The 25,644-nt window shown below is 37.1% G+C and overlaps 1 protein-coding gene across 2 annotated transcripts in view; it reads right to left on the bottom strand.

Moving 5' to 3' along the window:
- Rspo2 (R-spondin 2) overlaps window positions 1-25,644 on the bottom strand; it is a 131,066-nt gene that overhangs the window by 35,350 nt on the left and 70,072 nt on the right. For both annotated transcript variants that reach the window (XM_047565305.1, XM_047565295.1), the window contains exons 4-5: window positions 8,525-8,668; window positions 7,405-7,593 (exon numbers count right to left, since the gene is read on the bottom strand). In XM_047565305.1, coding sequence (XP_047421261.1) covers window positions 7,405-7,593; window positions 8,525-8,668 — 333 coding nt within the window. The remainder of the gene's footprint in view (window positions 1-7,404; window positions 7,594-8,524; window positions 8,669-25,644) is intronic.

Raw genomic sequence — 25,644 nt, 5'->3', positions numbered from 1 at the left:
GCCTTCTAGAAATGTAGATGTGACAGGGACACCATTGAAAACATGGTCCACCAGACTTCCATTGCCCTGAATGTGATTCTCTGAGAAATTTGTTTAACACTACAAAAATCTGGTATTTCTCAGAGAAAATATTCTAGTTCTAGAGGGAGCTATGGGGACTAGAATATTTTCTGTAAGAATTATCTTTAATTTCTCAAGTTTTATGAGCTACTTCAACACACCCATGCACATACTGTGTCTGAAATTAAAATGAGAATACATGTATGCATGTATACACATGTATATTATGTAGGTTTATACTGACAGTAAGTTTTTCTCTGAAAGTTAGTATTAAACATTTTATAATCATTCTTTAAGATAAAAAGAACCATATCTGTTTTTCCCTTTATATGGTAGCAAACACAAAGATGAATTTCTGGTTTAATTATTTCAACTAATATAGATTCATTTGGCCTATTTATCAGTCCTGAGCTCTTATTCTAGTTAAAGGTTTTCCTGGTTTAGATCTTTATATTTTTTTAACCAGGCTATCATTTATCTTGTATTACTATTACTAAATCCTTTGAGTAATGGGTAGGATATAAGGGGATAACACCAATTATTAAATGTCTCTTAACTAGACAAATCCAAATGTTTTACTGCCAGTCTCCGAAGTCCTCAAATAAAAGGAAATAAGTGTAATGCAAAGAATTATTAGACCCCAAGTATGACAAACAGTAAAAATTATTTCCCTCTACATTTTCAGGTTAAGGGTAAAAATCTTTGCCAAATTTGTTACACAAAATAATTTTATCATCTTAACCACTTCTGTATGATGACAACATGAATCATGCTGGATTTTAGTAAAGCTCTGTCATTCTTTCCATTGAAATGTTCTCTTTCCGCCTCCTGGTCCTGGAGGAAATCCACAGTACAGCTCCAGGTCAGCCCAGTAGCTGAAGACGTATTACAGGAAATCCAAACGAGAACCGCCTGCTCCCTTTCATCAACACCATCTCCAGATCCCAGAGAGGTGTCCAATGAGGAGAAAAAGTTGTTCTAAGAAACTATCAGGGGATTTGTACTTAAGGTTTTCTTATCTTAGGAGGAGGGAGAAAAGTCTCCCATGGGGAATGAGGGTGTAGAATCTACCACTGACACCATGTGAGTCCTATTAAAGTTGTTTTTATTTTAGAGTGTTGTAAAAGTTGTTTTACATATTTTACATTAAGATCAGAGTAGCTTACTGCTGAGTAAAATTTATAAAAGAAAGGCCCTTTTGGAATTTTCCTGTCTTTGTCTTATTACCCATAGGAACGGGGGCCTTCAGTGGCATATGTAGTTGAGAAATTCTTTTTACAAGTACCCATAAAAGAGACTAGGACATGCTGCCCCAGACTATAATTAAATGGGGCTGGTAGAGATTCCAGATGGGAAGCCGAGGGAATGGCATAAAGGTGTGGCTTCTTTCACTTGCTAGCTTACTCCCTTACTTTGCTTGTCCCCTCTGGCAAGCAAAGCTGGCATCGGGACAGACTCAAAATGAAACTGGGAAAAGAAATTGTCTTGCGTCTACCCCCACAGCCTCCACGTTATGAGTGTGTCGCACTTCTAGATTTACACAACTACAACTGTGTCTGTGCCCAAGACTAAACTCAGTTGTGCCTCATCTGGACTTCACAATCTACATACGTGCAGACCACCAATACCCCCTACTCAGTTCCTCCAATTCCTTAGCCCCTTTTCCTCTGCTGTGCAAGAATCAGTAAATCTGAAAGAAACTGTTGCTTAAAAACAGCAGTAACAACAAACACCACCACCAACAGGAGCCCAAGGTTACACTCTGCCTGTTTTGCAGGAATAAGTAAAAATTTTAAATTAAAAAAACAGGGGTTAGGGAGAGATTAGGGGCCAGGAATGGACACTTTCCAAAACACCATTAAATACCTCTGAAGCAGGAATTCCAGACTCTTTACTAAGGGAAATGTTTGGAGGCAGGTGGATCTTTGTAACTTCACCTTGATATAATCAAAGTGGCTATTGTAGCTAGCTCTCCCAGTTTATCATCACTAAAAAATAAAAAGTAAAAACATAATTAGCCTCCAAATATCCAGAATACCTAGAAAATACTATAGTTTGAGAATGACTAACACAAATCACTGATTTCTCAAAAAAATACAATGAAGTATGTGGCAGAGCACACAGAAGGGCAGCAGGAATTCCATTTTTTGATGATCACTTCATCATATAAAAATTATGATATTGGCATTCCTGACAAGTTGAAAGGTTTCAAAAGAAAAGATTTTTCTCTTATCCTTTCTCTTCCCAACCACCCTCAAGGCTGGCATGTATAAAGCAGACCACATAAATTGCAACGCAAATGTAAACAAAATGTAAAGAAATAAAGAACACATGTCTAAAGCATATTTTCTTGACCCTAACCCACTGAAAATGTGCTTATTTCCTGCTCTTGGTTTACTCCATCATAATCTACAACCATCTTTAGTTATATTATCTAATACCTACTCCACATATTGCTGTCAGTTTATATACAGCAAACACAGATTTAAAAAGGTCTTATTACTGTTGCCTTTCAAAAAATAGATGTTTCCAGAAATTAAGGTTCCAAGTGGCTAAATAACATTTTCTTTTGTTTCTTACCAAGTTAAACACTTTTGAAAAAAAAATATAGTAGATAATGATCAGGTAATATTTCCTAAGAGGAATGAGTTATTTCCAAATTGAAATAGTATACAGTAGCAGGCTTCATATTTAAATTTTTTGCACATTGCAAAAAAAATATGACTAGGGCTTAGAGAATTGCATGATATGATTGCTACCAACTGGAATATGTAAGCTAAGGTAGCAAGAGCATAAGAAAGCAAAAAGTTATGGAGTATATGTCAGACCATCACCTTCCTTAAGGGGCTGATTGCAGGAATATGTCAGGGAAAAAAAAATCCATCTTGGGCACAGAGCCATCAGATGTGGGAATGGGACTCAGGTCACCCAGGGTTTCTATGTCAGCCAAAAGGCAACTGTCAGTGATGAAGGCTGAGTGTGGCTAAATACCACACAGCCTCATCCAGAAGCCTGAAGGCTTAGGAATGGAAAGAACAATCTCAAAGCCCCATTCTCTCCCAAACTGAAGACCAAAGGCACTAAAATTAAAGGAGAAGGTCTTAATAGGAGCAGCCGAATCAAAGCAGAACTAGTGGCTCAATGCTGGGGAATTTATGAAGCCACCTTTAGGGTATTCAAAGCTGGACGAAGTAAGGAGAGAGTGGTAGGAGAAAAAGATAAAGTTGGGTACTTTGATACAGGACAACCACAGCTTTATCTTTGACTTTTATCACAAGGAAGAAGGAAAACTTGGACTTCCTAGGCAGCAAGACATTGGTCCTACTCTTGGCTCTACCACTAGTGACTTGTTAGGTATCAACCTTGGGCCATTCAGAACCTCCCTGGAGTTCAGTTTCTTCCTCTTCCCTAAACATGGTGGGAGAGTGAAGAATACTCACAAAAAATAGCCATTGACCAGGTAGCTCAAAATTTTCTTATCTTCAAAAGATCTTCTCTGTACAGATCTCTGATCAAATGTAACTTCTACCATTTTTCTGAACATTAAACTGTACACCCCAGCTCATGCACTAGTTCCCTCCTTCCTGATTCACTACAGTCCTCATCTCCATATGAAATTATATATCCTCACCCTTTTACTTCTTATTGCAATCATTCCCACCAGAGAAAGCTCCGGAGGATTCTTCAAGCCAGCCCATGCCTCAAGAAATGAACAGTACACAGCAATGCTCAACAGATACATGAGGGGCTGAAGTAATGAAATTAGTTGTCATGGAATGACAAAATAGTGAGGAGTCCCATATAGACAAGAATATTTCAAAATGAAGTCACATGATGTTGGCCAATCCTGTGAAAGAACGGAAGATCATATACACCTACAGATGGCATGCTTTTCTGTCCATGAGTATCCTCAACATTATTCCTCAGCAGCCAGGATTTTATTCTTCCATTTGTCATTTAAATATATGATAGTAGTATGTTTATCTCTTTTTATAAAGATATTGCCTAATGTACAACATGGTCCAGACTTGAAATTCCTTACACTTGAAGCTTTGGGTTATATATGACTAAAATAATCCCAACAGGAATCTGTTATTAGTGCACTCAGGGAGGAAGGAGGGAGTAAAGATGGTTACATCTGCAACAAGCATAGCCTTCATTTTTAAGAAGTCTATGCCTCCTTCCACTTATTTTCCAAAGTCTATTTCATTCTTTCTCTTTTATTCCAGTCTTTCATCTTCCTTTCACCCCCATCTTCTTTTCCCTTATCATCTCATTCTCCACTTCTGCTTTATTGGTAGCTAATCCAGAGGTCACATGGAGATTTTAAAAGAATCCTATTTAGTTTGTGGAAGTTGGCAACACAAGTGGCCCTCCCTGACAGGAGGGCAAAAGCCACAAAATACAGAAGGCTCAGCAAATGCAGCTACCAGGAAAAGTGGTCAGTTCCTTGGTCATGAATAAACGTTCTTGGGCTTCCAGGTCTCTTCCTCACCCTCCACACGTCAACTACAAAACTTGCCCATAATTTTTGACATTTAAGTCTAGAATGATTGGATTTTAGAACTAGACTGAGCCTTAGCGATCGCCACACCATTACCCACAATTTACACATGAGGAAATGGAGGCCAAGGGAGGTTAAGTGACTTGATAGGGTCACAAAATAAGTTCACAGGATTCAGAGACCCAGATCACAGATTGAACCTCTGAAGATGAGTTCTGGAAAAGTCCATTTCTGATAGAACCTTATAAAAATGAAGTTTGGGAATGAACACTGAGTACTTCAAGTATAAATGAATGTACTTCTTAAGAAATTCCCAGCTATTTTTTTGTTTTATTCCTTAAAACAAGTACGCATTTGACAGTTAAGGGAAAAAGGGAAAAATAGGCCAGATCATTACACTTTGCTTTTTACTCAGAGCCATTTATTTTCTCATATTTAGGAATTTTCAGTGTAACATCTTATACACTTAGTGACTATTCCATTACTCTGACCTCTAACTTCTGCCTTTCAGTAATGGAAAGCAGCTGATTTTAATGTGCCGCCGCTTCAGTGTGAAGGAGGTTAAGGCTGCCTTTGAGTGCAATCAGGTTAAGATTGGCTCCAACAGGAGAAAAATCCATACATATGTTGAAAAGATCTGAAAAATGCCTGTATTCCCAACCTGATTACGACTTACATTTTTGCATGGTTTGTCAAAGCAGATCACCAAAATCAAATCAAGATGTAAAAAGGGATAAAGTGGTTTTCTTCTCCATTCTTCCATTAATCACCGTGACCTATTGAAGAAAGAGACTTTCCCCCCCTCACCTGAGGCAAGGTGGGCTACTCCACTGGAAGTTATGCCAATTTTTATCATCTCATGAACAAGATACAAAATTAATTTTCTAGTTTTTATTTTCTACACTTGTAAATAGATATTTTGTTGCAGAGCAATTTGCCATTTCTATCAACAATTCTTTCACTTCCCTTTTCATAAAACAAAAGCATCCAATATAACTTCAAAAGCCTATGAGGCTATGTAAAATTTTTATATAAAACTGAAAATGTAGGTACAGAGATGAGAGCAGTATCTAACCTTTCATAATAGATAAAATTCAGTGAAGCCTAAACACAGGTTACAACAGAGCCCGTTACTGACTCGCTTGTCAAAAAGAGAAAACTAACAGATCATACACAAGCAATCTGGGGGCATGATTTAAAACTGACCGGTGTGAGGCATATTCCATTAAGACAATACACTGTTGTTGGTAGCATAAAAAATACAAGTGGAATAAACATGGTTAACAATCCAGCTGTTATCTGGGAAATTCTCAAGCAGAACTGGGGCTAGATCAAAATAAAGAGTTTTTGAGGGGACAGGAATAGGTTGGCTCTTGTTACACATAAGCATGTTTGTTATAGGAGCATTTTCAGTTTAATTTTTGCTATTAACGTAAACCACAATCGGGGGACCACGTTGCTGGAAAAGCAATGGGGGGAGGGGCTAGTTAATATAAACAATATACAACAAAGAAAGTCTTTCTTTCCAATACCTGAATACATCAGGCTTGTTTTTAGGCAGAAGGTTGCAGGTTAAATGCTCTCAGCTATCCAAGAAGTGGCTTATTAGTTTTGTAAGAAAATATTTTCTTATATTTTGACTGAAAAATACTCAGTTTAAGTGAACAAAACCATCCTTGTTAGTGAAAAGCAGAACCAAAAAAACTTTGTTTCAAAGACCCAGTAAGGAAAAGCAAAACTAATTCAAGAGGAAAAGCTGCTTTCTTAATAGTAGCTTCTGAATCTGGATCTAATAGTTCTCAGAGGGTGACTGGAGTCTTCGCGTCTTTAAAGTTTTGTCTCCCTCCATGGATCATAGACATTTTCTATGAGGCAGCATAATGTGGATATAAACCCATTTTCAGCAGAGATATATGTTCTCTTTCTGGGCAACAGTTATAAAGTTGAAAAGCTATGCACCAACAGAAAGAACGAAGGCAAACAAGAGTTTGGATCATGGTGTAGGGCATTTTTCCAAACACAACTTTCTTTTTTCACTTTTCTATTTTCTATATCAGAAAATCCCAATTTCATCTGTGGGCAGCAGAGCATCCGCCAGTGATGCAAGTGATTACTGCTTTAAGAAGCACAATGACAGCGCTAAGAACTGCAGCTCAACCTACTGCTTCTGCTTCAGCTGGCACCTCAGCTATGTACTCCTCTAATTTCTAAATGGGTCTGATCCTGTTATTACAGAATAATGACTGCAAATCAGTACAATTACTACCACGAGTTGAATAAACACACACATACCAGTAGCTGTTTTCTACAAATTATTATCAAAACAAAGAGAAACGGCTAATTGTGGTAACATTAAGACAACATTTATTCCTCTCAGTGTTTGGTTAAGTTTATTTCAAGTTGTCATCTTCAACTAGTAACGACGCAGATGATTTTACAGATTCCATAAACCTTTCTAATCTAAACTCTTCTCAGCTGAAAGTTGGCTGCTTCCCTCAAAGCAACATCTGCAAAGACCTGATTTCACAAGAACTGCTTTTATGGTACATTAGAAAAAAAGAAAAAAAAAAAAAAAACTTTTAGAATTCTCATTTTAGAAAGTGCATTTGTAAAATATTCTTCTAAGTTATTTTTGAGACATCATGAAAGTGAAAGAAATGTTCACTTGATATTCTTCAAAATTTATGCATTTGTTTTAAAATAAATGCAATGTAGAATTTTACCTCCTTTCCAAGGTTATTATCAGATTTCCTTCATGGATAAATAACTTTTATTGGAAGGGAGGGTGATGACAGAATTCAGAAAGCACACAGCATATGATAGAGATTATTCAAACCTACCTCCTGGACAGTGCCTCATGGCCATCTTACACCTCCTGGATTCAGCAATGGTTGGACATGGTATTGTGTCTTTCGCTGGTTTTTTAACAATTTGCCGTGTTCTGGTTTCCAGACCCCATTTAAATCCACATGTGCGATTATTTCTGCTACAAGTTCCCCAGTCACTCCAATGACCAACTTCACATCCTTCTAATAATGAGTAAAAAACAAACAAAATAATACAAACACATAACAATCTGATCCATTTGCTCTGATCATTAAATTTATATACTAGTATTTCTCCACATTCCCTAGTCTCAGACACCAAAAATGAAGTCCTATGGCCCACAAAGTCCTACACTTGCCATTTAGGAATTATACTTCTTTGAACCACAGGGTACTTTTGTCTATGACAAATGCCACATAATTAAAAAGTTCATTTTTTGAAGTGATGCTGCTGGTCAGTTCTAATACCAAAATGTACAAACTCTGAAAGACCGAACAGTCAAACTCTATAGTAGAAGACACTATTTTCATATCATGACAGAAGCCATTTTTTTTTAAACAGGTTAATTCTGAATGCCTGCCCCCTAATTCAAAAATGTGTTTTTGTTTTATTTTGGAAGCATTTGAGGGAAATGATAGGGAGCTAGTTTTGCATTTTCTGGTTCTCTCTTCTTTCAGCAGGTATCTGAACACCACAGCATTATTTCTTAGTCTCTACATTGGTGCTGTACCTTACTATAGTTCTAAAAGTGAACAAACATATATTTTTTCTTAGATACATAAAAGTTCTTAGCATCCCCTTTGGTAAGGAATACAGTGGAGAAGTAGAGTACACCTACTCTAACATTTACAAATAATTTATTAATAAGAAATAGATGTACTCTACAGATACAAAACTGTATCAGCACCAAGTAGTTAACCTAGCAAAGACACAACTAGAATATTTCATAGCACCATTTATGCTACTACTGATCATGGTACCTAAAGATTTCAGCAAGTCAGCAAAGAAAATGATTTTCAGTTCTAATGAACAATAGAACCAATTCATTTTTAGGTTAAATATATCCAGCATGTGTGTTTTCAAGAAATAAGTGATAAAAGTTTCAGCTTGAGAGTTACATTAAAAACTACTCACCCACGCATTCCATGGTCTCATCTAATGGTGCAAAACCATCTGGACATTCATCGAAGCAACGTCCTCGATGTAAGTAAAAGCCTGCTTTGCACTTGGTACAAAAGTCTTTGCTAAAGCAAGAGTCACAGTTTTCTATTCTGCATCCTAAAAACAATTTTAAAGAGAATGTTTCAGACAAGGAAATTTACTTATTTTTCAAATAAAATTTTTTACAAACTCACTGGTTTGCCCAATAGAAATTCTAGTGGTCAGAGAAATACATGTTCTAAGCATTTGTTTCCTAATGCCATCTCATTGTAAATCATTCTATCTCTTCCAACAGCTTGCCACATTAATTAACTAAGTTGGAACACCAGCCCAGGACCCTAGACAGCAAAAAGATCTCTGGGATTGTTTGCAACTCCAAATGGGATTAAAACAAAGATGAAGAAAATACCCACACTCCAAACTACATTGCTGCCTAGATTAAAATCTGTTCTGCCCTTCAAAAGACAACAGGAACGCTGCAACCAGTATCTTCTGTTTGGGGATAGTAACTGAGTTGAGAATTTTAAGTTTGAAAATATTTTTAAATGTTTGGTCTATTACTTAGCATGTCGGTCAATGCTGGTGTCTCCTTTTATCAGAGGGTGACTTGACAGTGGTATGAGTGGGTAGGCTGGGTCATTTTGTGGAAAACCTACAATGTTCCTAAGGTCTTATACATGTGTCCATTGACTCTTCTTACAGAGTACATATTAGACTCTCCACTTTGTAAATGAAGAACCTGAGACTAACAGCATAATCATATACTTTTAGTGGCTCAGTTGGTCCTGAAAGCTCCCCAGACCATCTCCCTCCTAAATCTAGTCTCTTTTCTCTAGAACTCATTAACTGAAGCCTGCTGGGAATTGTCTGTGAAACACAAGTGCTTTCAGGTCAGATCTGAGTTTGAAGACTAGCTCTGCAACTATGGATGATTACATGCCTCTCTGAGCTTCCATCACTTCCATTATAAAACAGAGATGTCACTGGCCTTACAAGATTATTGTAAGGATCTGTAATAATATATGTCAGTTGATTGGGTCATAATAGGTAGGCTGCAGACAGAAGCACAGTGCATTAATAACAGGATTTTTACCCAAAACACAAGGTGTTTTTTTTAAAAGCAGTGATGAATAGGCTTGTATTATAAATCAGATTCCCTGGTAAAACTGTAACCTCTGGGACAGAAGTCACCCAGGGATGCACAGGTGAAAATAAATACACTTCGAGGAAAGAAAAGGAGGGCAAGGTGGATTGGTTATTTATAAGGTTGGTTTGAACATAGCATATTACTATTTATAATAAATTTAACTGGTTAATGGCATACAAAGTGCCGTGAAAGCACCAAAGCATCACATTTATCCATTTAACAAGTCCCTAGCACTACATTTGGTGCTCTAAGGATTCTAAAAAGCTATAAAATATATAGTTCTCCCAAGCAAAGAGATAATGGAGTAGAAAATGTCACTAAAATATGAAATCACTAAATATTAAAATTCTGAAAATTGAAAAAATGCAAGAATGAAAAGGAGAACTTTTTTCATTAAATTATAAATAATGACAGTTTTTAGACCTATAAAAAGAATTTTAATTTTAATTCTGAGTTTTTATGTTACATATATTATGTATTAAATGACCACCATGGAGCAGACAACTTCTAAAATGTTACCAAATATAATAGGAACCAGCCACACATGGGTTCAAGTCCATAGACAAATTACACAACCGCTTCTTTATTGGGGGAGGGAAACAGTGGGCATTGGAATCATAGTTTAACATCCATAAAAGGTTCAGTTGTTATCTTAAATGCTGTAATCTATATTTTAATAAAACAGTGGACTATCACTGGTCAGTTGCCTCTTAATCATGGTCAAAATACATGACCATTACATCCACAAATTATTGGTTTTCTTGCTATATTTTTTTTTTTTAAAAAAGCAAGCTTCTCGGTTACAGATTTTCCAAGAAAAAATAAGCATTCCAAAGGATAAAACAGAACAAATGGGTGAAGAGAACAAAGATTTTATATTTTAAAAAAAGAAGACTATACACTTCATAAATCAGCTGTTATCTACAAGGTCTGATTTCTCTTTAAAATGTGGCCTGCACCAACAACCCTTTTGGCCAAAAAGTTATAGCAATAAGCATTTGGAATTAATTTTACAAGGTCTTTTACTGATCTTTATTATTACTTATAGCTCCCTTTCCTGATTTCATTCCATGCTCCTGATACAAGTTCACAGAATGTGGAATTTCTGAAATACCTATCATTCTCTGTAAAGTCCCTTAAGACTTTTCAAGCATAAACCCCACTAGAAGAAAGCTTAATTATTTGTTCTCAAATTTAATAAAAATATGATACATTCAAGTGGTAAAGTACTACCACCATTAAAAGGCAAGGAGAATTATAAGTAAAGACCCAGAAAAAAGTATTCTAAGACCTATTAAGAAAAAAAGGCAAGTTACAGGACATTTATAGTATGACTCAATAAAACTATATGCATGCATGCACAGGATGTGTATATGTGAGAAAGTAGCAACTTCAGAGAAGTTTATTTGGGGAAGGGATGGTAGAATTTTGAAATGCTGAAATGCTATATATAATTCTGAATCATATTAATCATTTATAATTATATTTATGTAGTGAGTTTAACAGAAAAGATTACCAAAATATACATTTGAAATTTACTTACATTTAACCAAAAAAGTCACTATATTAACATAATGAAATAAACCCACTTAATTTCAATGGGCAACAATAAAAGCATATTATCCCATAACTTTTTCAGATTTAGGTACATAAATTATACCCTTTATCTAATAATACTGAACCTGCTGTAACCTTTGAACCATATATTTAAACCATCTCTTGCCAGTATCCTATTTTCTTGTGTTGAGGCACTTTTTTTTTCCTTTACTCTGATCATAGGAAAAAAATTAAAACAATCTACACAAAACAGAAATTTTAAAAAACATTTTCATCAGTGGCAAATCCTGACATCTGAAGCCCTGATGACCTTCCTGGTCTCCATCACTCTTTGCCACAACATAAAACAGAGACCCACACAGGCGACCCACACACTCAGCAACACACCACGAGGCGCACTCTAATGCACAGATCAGCCCAGGGCCCATCACAGCTGGCCCTGCACAAGCCACTTTCTCCAGATGTCTCCTTGGTACCTGAAAACCTTTTCTCAGTAGCTACAGACCCATATGCTCTCTCTGCCTGCCCAGCCATTTCTCAGGGGCGGAGGGCAACTCCTTTCCTCTGGGATGAGGAAGACTTCTTTGGGGACCTATTTCTACACATTCTCCCTCAGCTTGTAACCACTCCAGCTTGTTAGCCACAATTTAATTAGGATTTATACCAATTCTATCAACTTTCTTATATATATGAAGCATCACCATAAATAAAAATTCAAAATATCTCAGAAAGTTTAAAGGGAAATAGGACATCCTCTTTCTCACCTGAATGGCACATTAAGTGTCCTCCCCAGAAATCTCAGTTTCTTGTCTACACTTTAGGAAACTCTATATGAATCTTATAAATTGAATAAGTTAAGCATAATTAAAATACCAATGTGCTCATACAATAGATTAGCAAACCTTAGAAAACCTCATACTGTGTAAGAAAATGGTTATATCAAAATTTACTAAACAAATGCCTTTTACTATAAAAATATGGGTTTAAAAATCCTTGTTCAGAAATTTAAGACCCTACTTTAGCCAACTTACATGCCTCTAAATTATAGTGCCTCCTCAAAAATGTAATCCACCAAGTGAGGACTGCCAATATTGGTTAAAGTAAAATTACTGTCCAAGTGAAACTGTAGCCAAATAGAATCTGATGGGGCTGTCATTTGGCAGGAAGAGCTTACCCTGGCCCCAAAACAGAAAAACAGGCTGGGTACCACCTCTCCCGTCCTCCCACGGCACCCTATACAGGCTCTAATGTAACATTTTTCAAATTATACTGTTGTCCAGTTCAACATTCATTCTGAACATTCCCCAAGGCTTAGTATGTGCTGGGTATTGTGCCAGACCCTCAGCACATGAGATGTTAATGCCATTCCCTATCCTGGGGGTCCTAAAACCAAAGGAAGGGGGCCATGTGGCAGGAACAGGGCATCGAAACAACAAAGCAGAGGCATGTGTTGAGTATTCTAGAGACAGAAAAGGGTTTCATTTCTGCTGCCATGAAATGTTTATATATATATATATATATATATATATATATATTTTTTTTTTTTTTTAATCTGTGAATTCTCTTCCTAGCACAGTGCTAGATACACCGGAATTTCAATACTTGCCAAGTGAACAAACATGAATGCTATTTTAAAATTCAATTTCTTTCATATTTGAACACTCACTATGAGATGGCTTACACATGCACTGTAAATATCTAATTAAAAAAAAGCTATACTTACTGTAAAGAACTATAAATCATATTGGAAGAACAGTTAAACACCTGAAAACAATTTAAACAGAATGTAAATATCAAAGTAAAGCAGGTGATCTATGCTATGGAGGCTGAAATCTCAGCTTAGCCTCTTTAAGACAGAGGCTGAGTGTCCTGGCATGGGGGCTACCCTCAGCAAAGGGGAAAGCTCATGCAGCCTGTGATGGGACCTCCGGAGTGGCACAAATGAAGGGGCGGTCAGTTCAGGGGGATGTTTACTTGGGTTCAAAGGTTGTGAGTGAAGATGATAAATTATTCATATTTTGTGTAGTTTGAAGTAACAATTAAAGTGAATAGAAAATGAAACCAGGTTCAAGATTAGTGAGTTGATCTTTTAGTGAGTGATCTGAGTACCCAGTTTGTTCCCTCATTTAGACAGGCAGAAGCCCCAGGATCCAGGCAGCCTAATGGATACAACTAGGGCAGGTGAAAAGCTAGGTTCCCATACTCCAGGGTCTTCTGCTACTTACAGGAAAGGTCCTCAGCAGAATCAGGTAATAATGTGACTGCACTAGAGGAACATACAGAGTGAACTGGTGAGTGAAGGTGTTCTGAGAGTTAACTTTCCTGAAAGCAGGAAAGGGTATAAGTCAGGAAAGCCATTGGGAGGCTCAACGTTCTAAGAAGAAATAGTCAGGGGGCAACAGAATGGACACAGTGAGTTGGAGAAGATGAACACCAGAGAGAGAAAGCAAAGATCACACAATTATCTCCACTTCCTTTTGTTCCTTGGTGCTTTCAGGGTACAATGTGTTTTTACTTATCTTCCCAGTTCAATCTATGACAAGCAGTACCTATTTAACTATCTCAATGAGACCCATCACATAAACACAAAAATCAAAACCTTAAAATTAGAGGGAAAAAACAAGACAACTTTTGCTAAATTCAACTGTGAAAATGTAATTCTGCACATCGCTATCAATTTTGGAGAAAGGGAAGAAATTTGGTAGAGGAGACCTCATAGGCACAAAGAGCACGTTTTCTCCTATTGCTTGGTGCTCATCAGTGATGTGCAGCACACTACGAAAACCTCATGGCTTCTCCAACGAGAGTGGCAAACACTGACATCTCCAGGGGACATGTACTCCTCAGACTGCAGTTCCCAATCCCTGGGAACCCTTAGAGGTTTCTCTGTTCATTGTTTGATAAAATTTAAGCAGAAATTTAAAGGACAGGTTGTTCCAAAAAGCAGCATTAGGCTTTTAGCAATTTTTCACGTGGAAAATACTAGACTGTACAACTTAATATGAGGTTTAAGTTATTTAAATATTTTTTAGAATTCTCCACTTCAAATACTACTATGGAACAATCTCTCCCAAAACTTGCAATGGTTTATAAATACCCTTAAGTTTTTAAGCATTATGTTACAAAAATCATGTATTTTTAATGTGTACTATTACAGTAATCCCATTATAATATGGATTGATGAAAATTATAAAATATAAGCTAAAATTATTTTGTACGAGTGTAGCTACACACAGCTTACTAAAACCTTCATTAAATTTCAACCTAAAGTTAACAAAGGTCAGATCAAGAGGTTTCAAGACTCAGTCTCATATTTACAACTGAACTTCAAGTAATTAAAAAAAAAAAAAACTAGCATTACTAAGACAGGATAGATGTCTGTGTAAAACCCAGTGGAATGAATTCAAATCAAGATTAATTTAAGGTTAGGATAGTTAGCACAGACAAAATTCAATTATGTCAAATGCAGAATAGGATACTTAGGATAAGAGCCAGAGTCGGTGAATAAGAATTATGCTGAGAATCCAGTGACTATTCAAATAGTACAGAGGTTAGCAAATATGTTTTAGAATCTTGGCACACACTCATGTGCCTGGGAACTAGTTCCCTAACACTCTTTGCCTTAACGTTCTCATTCATCAAAAGAGGGTAACATCATAGATCTGTCAAGATATTCAGAGGCTTAATGCAAAAACAAAACAAAAAAATCCTTGCAGTATCTATGCGTAATTAGTGATCAAAGAATGTGAGCTACCATGAGAATAAAAATACACCAAGACAAAAATGGCAGTCCAAGATGGTGAAAGGAAGAAAACTCAGAAAGGATAGTCCACATGGGGAAAAATATATAATAAATTTACATGTAACTATACTTTCAATAGTAGTGTATTATAATAATTTCATATTGACATATAATAATGTATGTAAATGCATGTGCACTACTAAATGAAGGATACTATCCAAAGACCACTATCTGCAGAAAGAGTCGCTTTATTCTTGTTTAGATTATGCAGCTCAACAAACTGATCACAATCATTTGTTGAGCACCTACATAGAAAGTCATCTAGAACCAGGAGTCAGGAAATGAATCTAAAGGCAGTTTAACCTGGGGGGGAGGCTAACGGCAGAGGTTAACTTCTCTGCACCCTACTCCCTTCATCGGATAAGGGGGAAAGACCAGACTTACCTTTAGCAGACAGTGAAGTCCTGGCCTCAATAGGGATTTTAATCCTCAAGTTAGAATTAACATGAATGGACTCCATTTGGAAATTTGTATATTGTTTTCTAGATAGCTATGGCATTCTATCTCATATGACATAGTACCCTTTATTTCAACCTGAAAATATATGTCCTACCAATAGGTTTTTTCCCTCTTGACTCATTTTAACTTCAAAGTCTTGCAACAATTCATTTTTTAAACCCCAAACTCAAACTTGTGAAATATGTTGCTGGTAGCATTACTAGAAAATCTTAATATTAAAATTTTACATCTTCCCCATCCACATACCAGAAAGAAAAAGTAGAAAAGAATGAAGAATCACTCAATTTTGGTCAAAATATTGTCAAAAAAATGCAGAACTATGAAGATGCTGCCTTAATTTCTCATATTGTCAAGTAATGCACAATCATTCTCAAGTGAAATTAAAGCTTCAACACATTTGCTTGGAATACAATGCTAAGAGTTTGAAAGGGTTTTTTTTTTTTTTTTTTTTTTTTCATTTAATGGGGGGAAGGGTGTAAGAAAAATATAATGACCTCAAAATAAAATTGATAATCATGAAGAAAGTTTTGAAAATAATGAGCCAATTAATATCTCATATCAGATTTTAAATTCTTGCCAGTAGCAGATCTCACATCTTGTTACTCCTTGTGCTTTTCCTTTTTTGGTAATTTGTCACTCTTCCACGTTAAGGTGGAGCCACAGCAGCTTAACAAACTTCAGACCTGAGTCTTAGTTGGGTTTTTCCAATTCTTAGCAAAGGCAAATCTCAATGGAAAAGCATACCGTGAGCTAATGTACATCTTGCCCTCCACTCAACCCCCATCAAAAGAAAACACGAAGAATCCCTTAATCCCTTCACACTCCAAACAGGCCAGAGCAGGGGTCAGCACACTTTTCCTGTTAAGGGCCAGATAATAAATATTTTAGGCTTTGTAGACCATACAGTCTCAGTCGAATCTATTCAACTCTGGGGTAGAACAAAAGCAGTCACAGACAGTACATATATAATGAAACAGTTATTTTCTAATACAACCTTATTTAACACTGAAATTGCGAGTTAAAAAGATTTTCATGTATCACAAAATATTTTTATTTTTTTCCCTATTTAAAAAATCTAAGTTGTTTTTATCCCAAAGCCCCGCATGAGCGTGCGTGCGTGCATGCGTGCGCGCGCGCGCACACACACACACACACACACACAAAGTGGCAGGCCAGATTTGGCCTTTGGGCTACAGATTGCCGACCCCAAAGGCAGGATGATTGAAATTTATGGGTCACTTAGAAAAAAAAAGAAAAGGGTTTCATTTCGTACATGCCTTTAAGTAGTAGCCTTTAAGCTTGGGGAGGCACAGTGACATGTTACAATCACCATCTGGCTATGTGCATAAGACAAGTACCAGCATGAAGTTGCTGGAATTTAATTATCTCAACATGGGAATATTTTTACTGCAATATCTTTCACACTACATTGGTAAAACAAGAAAGATGACTCAGGATCAGTTGCCAACAGGTCAAAATTCCATCCTACTTTAATAAATTTCTCATTTCTTGCTTGCTGTGGCACTGATTGTGAATAAAGGTAATGAATGGGGGGAAAAAGAGAAATTTAAAAAATAATGTGTTTGAACTGAAACCAGTATAACATATGCCTAGTACTGTGGATTATTTGTGAGGACGGCTTTGTCGTGTCTGCCTGTCCAGTTTGATGACAGTGTCTCTGTGCATGTAGTGGCAGCCAACCCTCAGACCTATCAGTGGACTTCTCAGAATGTCCAGTCCTTGTTCTGTTCATGAGATGCTACTGTTGCCTCCCTAGGATCATCAGGTGAAAATGAAAAGACGTTAGTGAAAACTAAAGTGCTAAGTAGCGCCTTGCTTGTACAAAAGAACAGAGCACAGGTTGTACATGCCTTTAAAATAGAATGAGGTTGCTTAACTTGGCTCTATATGGAAATAATGGGATCACATTCGAGACAACCACAAAATCCAAAAGAAACTGAAGCATAAGCTTGAACAATAAGATCCCTTCTATTGAACAGTCATTACTTTCCAGCTCTTAGTATCATTTAAAAAATAAAAGTCTTGTCAAGAGCATTGAAAACCACAGTCATGTTTGTCAGAGAAAAATCATTTATTTATTCTAGCTCTTAAGATATTTGATAATCAATCTTCAAGGTCAAATAGGGAGAGTGTCCTCAGGGTTTTCTAGAGAGAATTATATAACAAATAAAATAAGGTCTATCTCTCAACAGTTACTGCCTTTCTCCATGGACCAGCACATCAAGCATGCAAGTGTACAGGTGAGTATCCATTATCGACTATCTAGCCTACTAAATCCTTGGTCATTTAACCATACTGGTGCTGATCACAATGATGGACATAAGACTTCTCTTCTGCAGCTGACAGAATGACCACTGTGATCTTTCAAAACTGCAAGTTTGTCATGTCATTTCCCTGCCTTACATGATAATGTACTATGTTTCAAAATCCCAGAAGATAGGATTTTGAATGTTTTATCATTTTATTGTGGTGAAATGTTTAAGGAGATCAATATACTTACCCTGATTTGAACATTGTATAAATTTATATATGTTTTGAAACATCACATAGCACCCATAAATATGCACAATTTTATGGAACAACTTAAAATTAAATCCTTCAAAATGTGCCTCTTCACACTCAGAACCTAGTTCGAACCCTTGCTTTTAAAACCCAAGATCCTTCCTGCTGGACGTATCTATCTCCCCCTCCAGCCTCCTCTCCACAGGCATCTTTCATCCTGGTCATACTGAGCTACAAGTCTGATATCTCCACAAAGCACCCCATGCCCTCCCAGCACCCAGATACTGTGGAAACTCTTCTTCCATCCTGGTTACCACCTATGGTCACCATAATCCCCTCCCTGAAATGAAGGGCCCCATGAAGACAACAGAACAGTCTAGTCTGTCCTCACAGGACTAGCAAGGATGTCTTACCTAGCAGAGGATGACAGATGTGTCTGAATGACTAATGCATTTAATATTCAACTGTTGTCACTTTAAAACAAACACTGAAACAATCCACTTCATGTGTTTTAACAAAATCACATGATTTTTCTATAAGCAAAAATACTTTAGATTAAGGTATTTCCAAATTAGGTATTGATTATATATAATAAAATGCTTATGCCTTATTTATGCATATAAACCACATAGAGAGGAGGACTGGAAGGACAGACTGGATACTGAGGAAACTGGACTTTAAATGCATGTAAAAATCAGATGAGATCAATAGTTAACAAAGGAACTGCCAACCAGAGATTTTACTCCTTTACTGAAATGTTTTTATAGATAGTCTGCTTATAACTCTCATGAGTCTATTATTCCAAAGTGGGTTATGTGATTTGTTTAAGCCTGAAAAGCTAGGTACTGTCTGAGCTCAAATCAGAGCAGTAACCTTTCTAACACATTGTTCTCTTAAAGAAGTGATTTACCACAAATTGGTTTCTCCCTTTAGAAGTTAAAACTGTGCATCTTGAAATCCTTAATGGGATTTCAAATACTTAAACTGACCATTAAAGAAAAAAATAGCCAAAGAAATTTGGAAACTTTTCTAATACTCTGGTTTATAATTCTACATAACATGGTTCATTTTTAAGGAACTGTACAATGAAAAGTATATTCCATTGACATCAGTGTACTCAGACATCAAGGCCACCCTACTGCTTATGGTGGAGTTTGGAGAAATACTTCCTCTGTAAGCTTCAGCATCCACACTTATTGGGGTTAAGGAGAGGAGAGGCAGAGAGGCAGAGAGGCAGGAGGAGAGAAGGGAGAGAAGGAAAAGAAGAGCTGGAAGAAGGAAAGAGAGGGAAACAATTCTCTTCCAGATTTATACATATGAATTTTAGCTAAACTGTCATGCACCTGACAGAGGTCATGCAGGGCTGTGAATCCCACACAGTCTGCTTGATCAGTGAAAGTGTTTATTAACTGGATGAAATAGTCCTTTAAGAACTCTTTGAAATACACTCTTACTATTCTCCAGCATAATGCAATAAGAACTGTTTATCTTTATTTGAACTCAATCTACAGAATAAAGAAGTATTTCCTATTAAATAATAGGGGGGGAGGAAATCAACTGATTATCATTGTCCCTACCAGCTCATTGGAAGAGGACATGGAATGGAAAAGGGCTCATATGTGATAAATTGTGGCCCACCAGTGAGCTCTGCTGTACCACTCCTTCCCAGAGAGTACTCACTTAGGAGCATATCAAAAAAAAAAAGTCACTCATTTTTATATTATATTAAATGATAAAGGAATGTCTTCATTAAATCTAATAATTTGTGTTATATGCATGTACCAATACACCAAAATGAAGCTCACCATTCTATAATTAATATGCTCCAACCTAACAAACAGCAAAAAATAAAACACATACAAATATTTACACCTGATCTGTTCCACATCTCTATAAAGCAATCCCTTTCTACAACAAAACTAAAACTGAGCACGGTGGTACATGTCTATAATCCCAGGAATTCAAGAGACCAAGACAGGAGTATTTCAAGTTTAAGGACAGCCTCAGCAAGTTAGTGAGACCCTGTTTCAGAAAGTAAAAAGGGGTGTGGGGGGTAGGTGGTAGCTCAGTGGTAAAGTACCCCCAGGGTTCAATCCCAATACAAAAAAGAATACTCTAGAAAACAAACTTCAATATCAAAGAATATTGGGTATCATCAGACAGACATTTCAGTATCAAATCCACTACATACTAGTTGAAGACTTTGAATAAGCTATTTAGCTTCTCTAGACCTCAGTGTACTTGCCTCTAACAGTCATAGAACTACCACATAAGCTGTTTAAAAGAATTTAGCCCCCATAAAGGTGCCAGTTAAGAATTCATTATTAGATACATAGTATCTGATCCAAAAGAGCTGCTAACATTACTGAATCCTCCCTACTGCACTCAGAGACCCCATAACATCTGGGACACTGAAATAATTCAATATGTATTGAGTGTCTGCAAGATGCCAAATGGTTGACTGGCAGACTTCAATTAAAGTGTGGCTCTGGTGAGACCAAGCATTTTGGAACAAGCCCTTAAAACTAAAATCAATGGACAACTGTTTTATCCCAGGCATTGGTATATCAAATGTAACCAGCTATCTTGCAGAGATGAGTTTTCTTCTGAAGAAGAAAATATAGAATAATCAAGAGACTGCATCTCCGTTTTTCCAATAAGGAGACAGAATAATCCTCAAATTCCTCCAAGGTCATAACCTAAGTTATGACCAGTCTTAACCAGCTTGTCACAGTTCTTATATTAGTAATGTAAGGCCATTTCAGTAATGAGCTTTCTCCAGCTGGCAGGAGCCCACTAACCCAGCACAGGCTGCACAGTAAGGCAAAGTCCCACTTGTGAAAGACATCAGCACAAGAGAATGCTCTTCCAACATATGTCAACTAACAGTGAAGAACTATCTTTCCCACCCACCCTTGCCAGAGGAACTGGGGAGACAGATTCTAAAACTTATCCAGTGATGCACTTTTTGTTATTTCCCCAAGAGAAGCTTTATGGTGTGGCTAAGGAAGTATAGGCATTAGAGTTGGAGACAATCCTGGATCCCATTCTTGGCTCTGTTTCATACCATGTCTTCTTAGGTAGGTTTCTGGACCTCTCAGAGAGTTTGTCTTTTCTATGGTAATATGTAAATGGTTACCTACATCATAGGGTTAAGAAAATACTGAAATAGCCATTTTCACCCAAAGTATGGGGAGAGAGATTAATTGGGAATAGTAAGAGGCGATAACTTCTGGAAGTACTAATAGAATCACAGAATATTAGAGCAATGATCTCATGGTTTTCCTTAGTTTTTAGGGATGAAGCATTTAGATCATTTCTAAAGCATTCTAGAGCATTGTACCATGATCAACTCAGAGTCTCTAAGCAGATATTGATATCATGAGGGAGGTGGGAAAGGAGTCACATCTCCTCACAATATCTTCATATGCTTAGAGGTTAACTAACTAAATACAAAATCTTCCATTCCATCGCTAGTGACAGGCAGTGATGACCTAACCACACTATAGCAGAGATTCTCACAGTGCAATCTGAGCCAGCTGTTGTCAGCATCACCTGAAAACATGCTAAAAGCTCAAGTTCTTGGACTCCAGCTCAGATCTACTGAATTAGAAACTCTAGGAGTGGAATCCCCAAATGGTGTTTTCACAGGTAATTTTGATACTTCAATTTGAGAAATATCTCACTCTAGCATGAAAAAGTTTCAAGTTGTATGTGTCCATAATGAACAATCTCTATCTCTGAGAATGAGCTGAAAGATAAGAATGCCTAGTCCAGCAGTGAGGAAGGAAGGTTACAACCAAAAACAAATACAGCAGAACAAAGGTTTGGGATGTGGGCAAGAAGAGTCACCTAACAAGTATCAAGCTGTACACATTTGTGCAGGGTGGTTCTATTTGTCATTCACTTGGATGGGGAAGTAGTTTCCACAATGTATGTTTCTCTACCTAAAGTATCCTTGAAGGTTAACTAATGTGACATAGCTATATGACATGGCAATTTTGTTCCCACCAGAATCAGTTTAACATGTAACAGTATCCTGGTAAGCATCTAAGCATAATAAATATTCCTGGTACTATCTGCATCCACAATCAGTATTAACAGGAGATAGAATTCAGTAATGGTCTCCTTGTTATCTCATTCTTTCTAAAATACTTGAATGTCCAACCCTTCAATTCACATTTCTACATAACTGTCATGTTGAACTCAGTGTTTCTAAACTTGAATTACTTTCACTGTCAATCAGAACCAAAAATCAATAATCTCAAATAATTCTAAACCTCAGAGTTTTATTCCCTCTCAGTGAACAACTCCTGAGAAGCAAAACCTACATGGTCTCTTCCCTGGTGTGTCCATGTCCAATGAATCACCAACTTCTGTTAATTCCATCTCATCTCTTGATTCTATCTCTTCCCCTCCATCTCCAGTATCATTGCTGCAGCTAAAGTTCTCATTCTTGCCCTGGGTTTAGAGAAACAGCCTCCTACTCACTCTCCACACCTCCTTTCTGACCCACTCTCCCAACTCTCTATCTTTGGCCAGCAGATGAAATTCTAAAACAAGAAAACTGGTTGTCTTCCCAGTTTAGGTTGGGGATCCTCTATCCTCATATTCCAAGTTTCCACTTCTGAAATTTTAAGTTCCAACTTTCAGTTGAGTCTGCTCTGAACACTCTTTACCCTCATGCTCTTACCCATCTTCCTCCTCCTCCAGGATTGTTTCAGGTGACCTGAAGATGCACTCACTCCCAAGTGCAGGTCTGTTGACCCCTATGGGTTCCCTGAACACTCAGTGGGTCTGCATTATAGTCCTTATCACATTGGATTCCCTTCAATTTTTTCTTCAAAAAAACACTGCCTCTATTTGGTACATAAAAAGTCGTAAATGTTTGCTCAGTTAAGCAGCCTAGAAAATCCTCCAAATTACAGTTTGCCCCTCTCTTTGCTCACAGGATAAATACCCACTGATCTTGTTGGGAAAGCTTCACCAGTACTCTTCTCCATTAGGCATCCTTAATTCTAACCCTACCTATACTCCAAAATAAAGACCACAGGCTCCTAAATTGTAGTCCTAATCCATTTTAATATTTTTTTTAGTTGTTGATAAACCTTTATTTGTTTATTTAGAGATGGTGCTGAGACTTGAACCCATGCCTCAGACATGCTAAGCAAGTGCTCCACCACTGAGCTACAACCCCAGCTTCCTAATCCATTTTCTGAAGAGCAAACACTTCTACAATCCTGAAAATATGGGGGTTATATCAGTATATTCATTTAAAGTCTGCATCTTCACAGACCTCTAAACATACATTATATAGAATTTATGGTACTCAAAATATTTATATCTGTAGTCTGCATTTGTCCAGATTTTATTAAAAAACATTTTAAATGTATTTGTTAATTTCTTTTTCAAATGGATCATTAAATTGCATCATTCAAGAATGACATATTTCTGAAAGCACTTAAACTTGACATGCAGTAATTCTCTAAAAACACCTGAATATGGGTCTCAGAGTTCAAAAATTAAAGGATTGTTCTATTTAACTGTGGATTTGCTTGTATGTTCAAAATTACTAATTTTAAACCTATGTCATTACATTTCAAAAATAAAATTTTATACTATCCTAGCTAAATACATTCACAAGGACAGAATCAAAAAATATACCAGAAATAGTTAAAAGTAGTCTGGATCTAGAATTACAAAATTCACATTTTTGTAATTTCTTATTTACCAATATTCTTTAAATACACTATCTTCAGCAAGAAATGTTAAATGTCAGCATTCTTGGGGTTTAATATTGAGAACTCTCCCCACCCCAGTCAATTTTCTGTTCACTGTACAAATGATTCAGTTCAAATCTCCCCTGAGGGCTCCAGATTCTTACATCTAACTGCACTTTGGAGAGTGTCACCAGAAGGTCCCCTTAGCTTCAACTCAATAGGTCCCAAATCAAATATTCTCCACCATCCTCTCTAGGAAGTTCACTCTTCTTCCTGTATTCTGTGCCTTGATAAATTCTATGTCACTCCCAAACCAGGAGTAGTCTTAATTTCCCCCTTTACTCTCATTCAGTGTCCTCCAGTTGACCAAGTCCTATGGATTCTTCCTCAGTCTCTCTATCCATTTCCTCATCTCTGTCTCCACTCTATGTATTCCTTCAATACATGTTTATGGAGCATCTTAACATGTCCAATATTACATGTCCAACATTAATCTGCCTAACAAGAGCCTGGTTCAAGAAAAAAAGACTAATCCCTTCCCTCTTAGGGTTTGTGACCTGAGGGGAGAGTTATACAATATATACCAAGTTAAATACGTAGCATATTTGTCAATTGGCAAGGGCTAAAGAAACAAGGATGGAGGGGAGGGAACAGGAAGAATAGACAAAATGAATAGGAAGAAAGGAAATATTGGGATAGGGAATTTTCACTTTGCATCACAGGAGTCTTGCTAATAAGTATTTCCTGGTTGTACCAGGTAGTAATGACTTCCTCTAGGCCAGTAAACACCAACACTGGTTGCATTCACTTGTATTAAGTATAACCACAGCAAGCCCACTCTCATATGTAGACTCATTCCAAAGCTGATTTACAGTCACTCTCTTTCCCATTTCTGAGAAAAAGGATCAACTTAGTCAAAATGTGCATATTAACCCACCTAGAGTATTGCTCTAAGGGAGACTTTGATGATCTGCAAAAGGTGTGGCTGAGGTGGCATTCACACCAGCTTGCCCAGGAAAGTCCTGGTTTTTGCTGTATGCCCCTACAAAGTTAGTAATAGCAGTTCTTTTCATTCTCCAACGTCCCCAGTTGAGTAAAACATTGTATAGCCCTGTGTTGCCCACACACAGTATACAGGATGCGAGTTCCAGAATCCAGTATAAATGCCTCAACCCATCTACACCCTTGCCTCTTCCTCCCTGCGCACTGACTACCTAGAGTGAAAACTGCACAAAACAGTCATGACTCAACCCCCCAATAGGTAGTCTAAAGCAATATGAACAGGAAACTATTTCAAGGTCCCATTATTAGGTGGTCCCAATCATATGTCTTAAGAACAAAATACATATTTGCAAAAAATTAGACAATCTTTTGATACTTCTTTGGATTATTGGAGGGACTCTAATCCCAACAATTCCATGAAATGAAGATAAATCCAAATTCCTTCTAAGCCTAAGTATTTCTGCTACTATTCACCCAGGCAACTTAGCTAGACACCTTAGAATCAAATTTGATTCTCCCTTTTCCCACTGTGCATGGTTACCAATCCCCCTGATTCTATTTCCTCTAGAACTCATCACCTACAAACTTTTCATCAACAGGATTTCTAATCTGATCACTGCAATAGCTTTCCTCTACTTTTTGTCTTTCTCCAATTCATCTCCCTCACTTCTGCTAGAGTTTTCTCAAAGTGCTCTACAATCCACCACCAGCTCAGTGCCCTACGTAATGTGCAGACTCTAGGCTGGCACGCAAAGCCTTTATCAGCTGTGCTCAAGTCTTTCCATTCCCAGTTCTAACCACACCTGCACTAAGCACATGCTCTTTGGTGGTTCTTATCCCAGATTGATACCACTCTCCTATTCCAGGGCATTTGTAAATGTTT

This window comes from Sciurus carolinensis, chromosome 1, assembly GCF_902686445.1.
Source record: "Sciurus carolinensis chromosome 1, mSciCar1.2, whole genome shotgun sequence".
Classification (NCBI taxonomy): domain Eukaryota; kingdom Metazoa; phylum Chordata; class Mammalia; order Rodentia; family Sciuridae; genus Sciurus; species Sciurus carolinensis.
The sequence above is the reverse complement of the archived record's forward strand: the minus strand, read 5'-3'. Positions and strand labels throughout refer to the sequence as shown.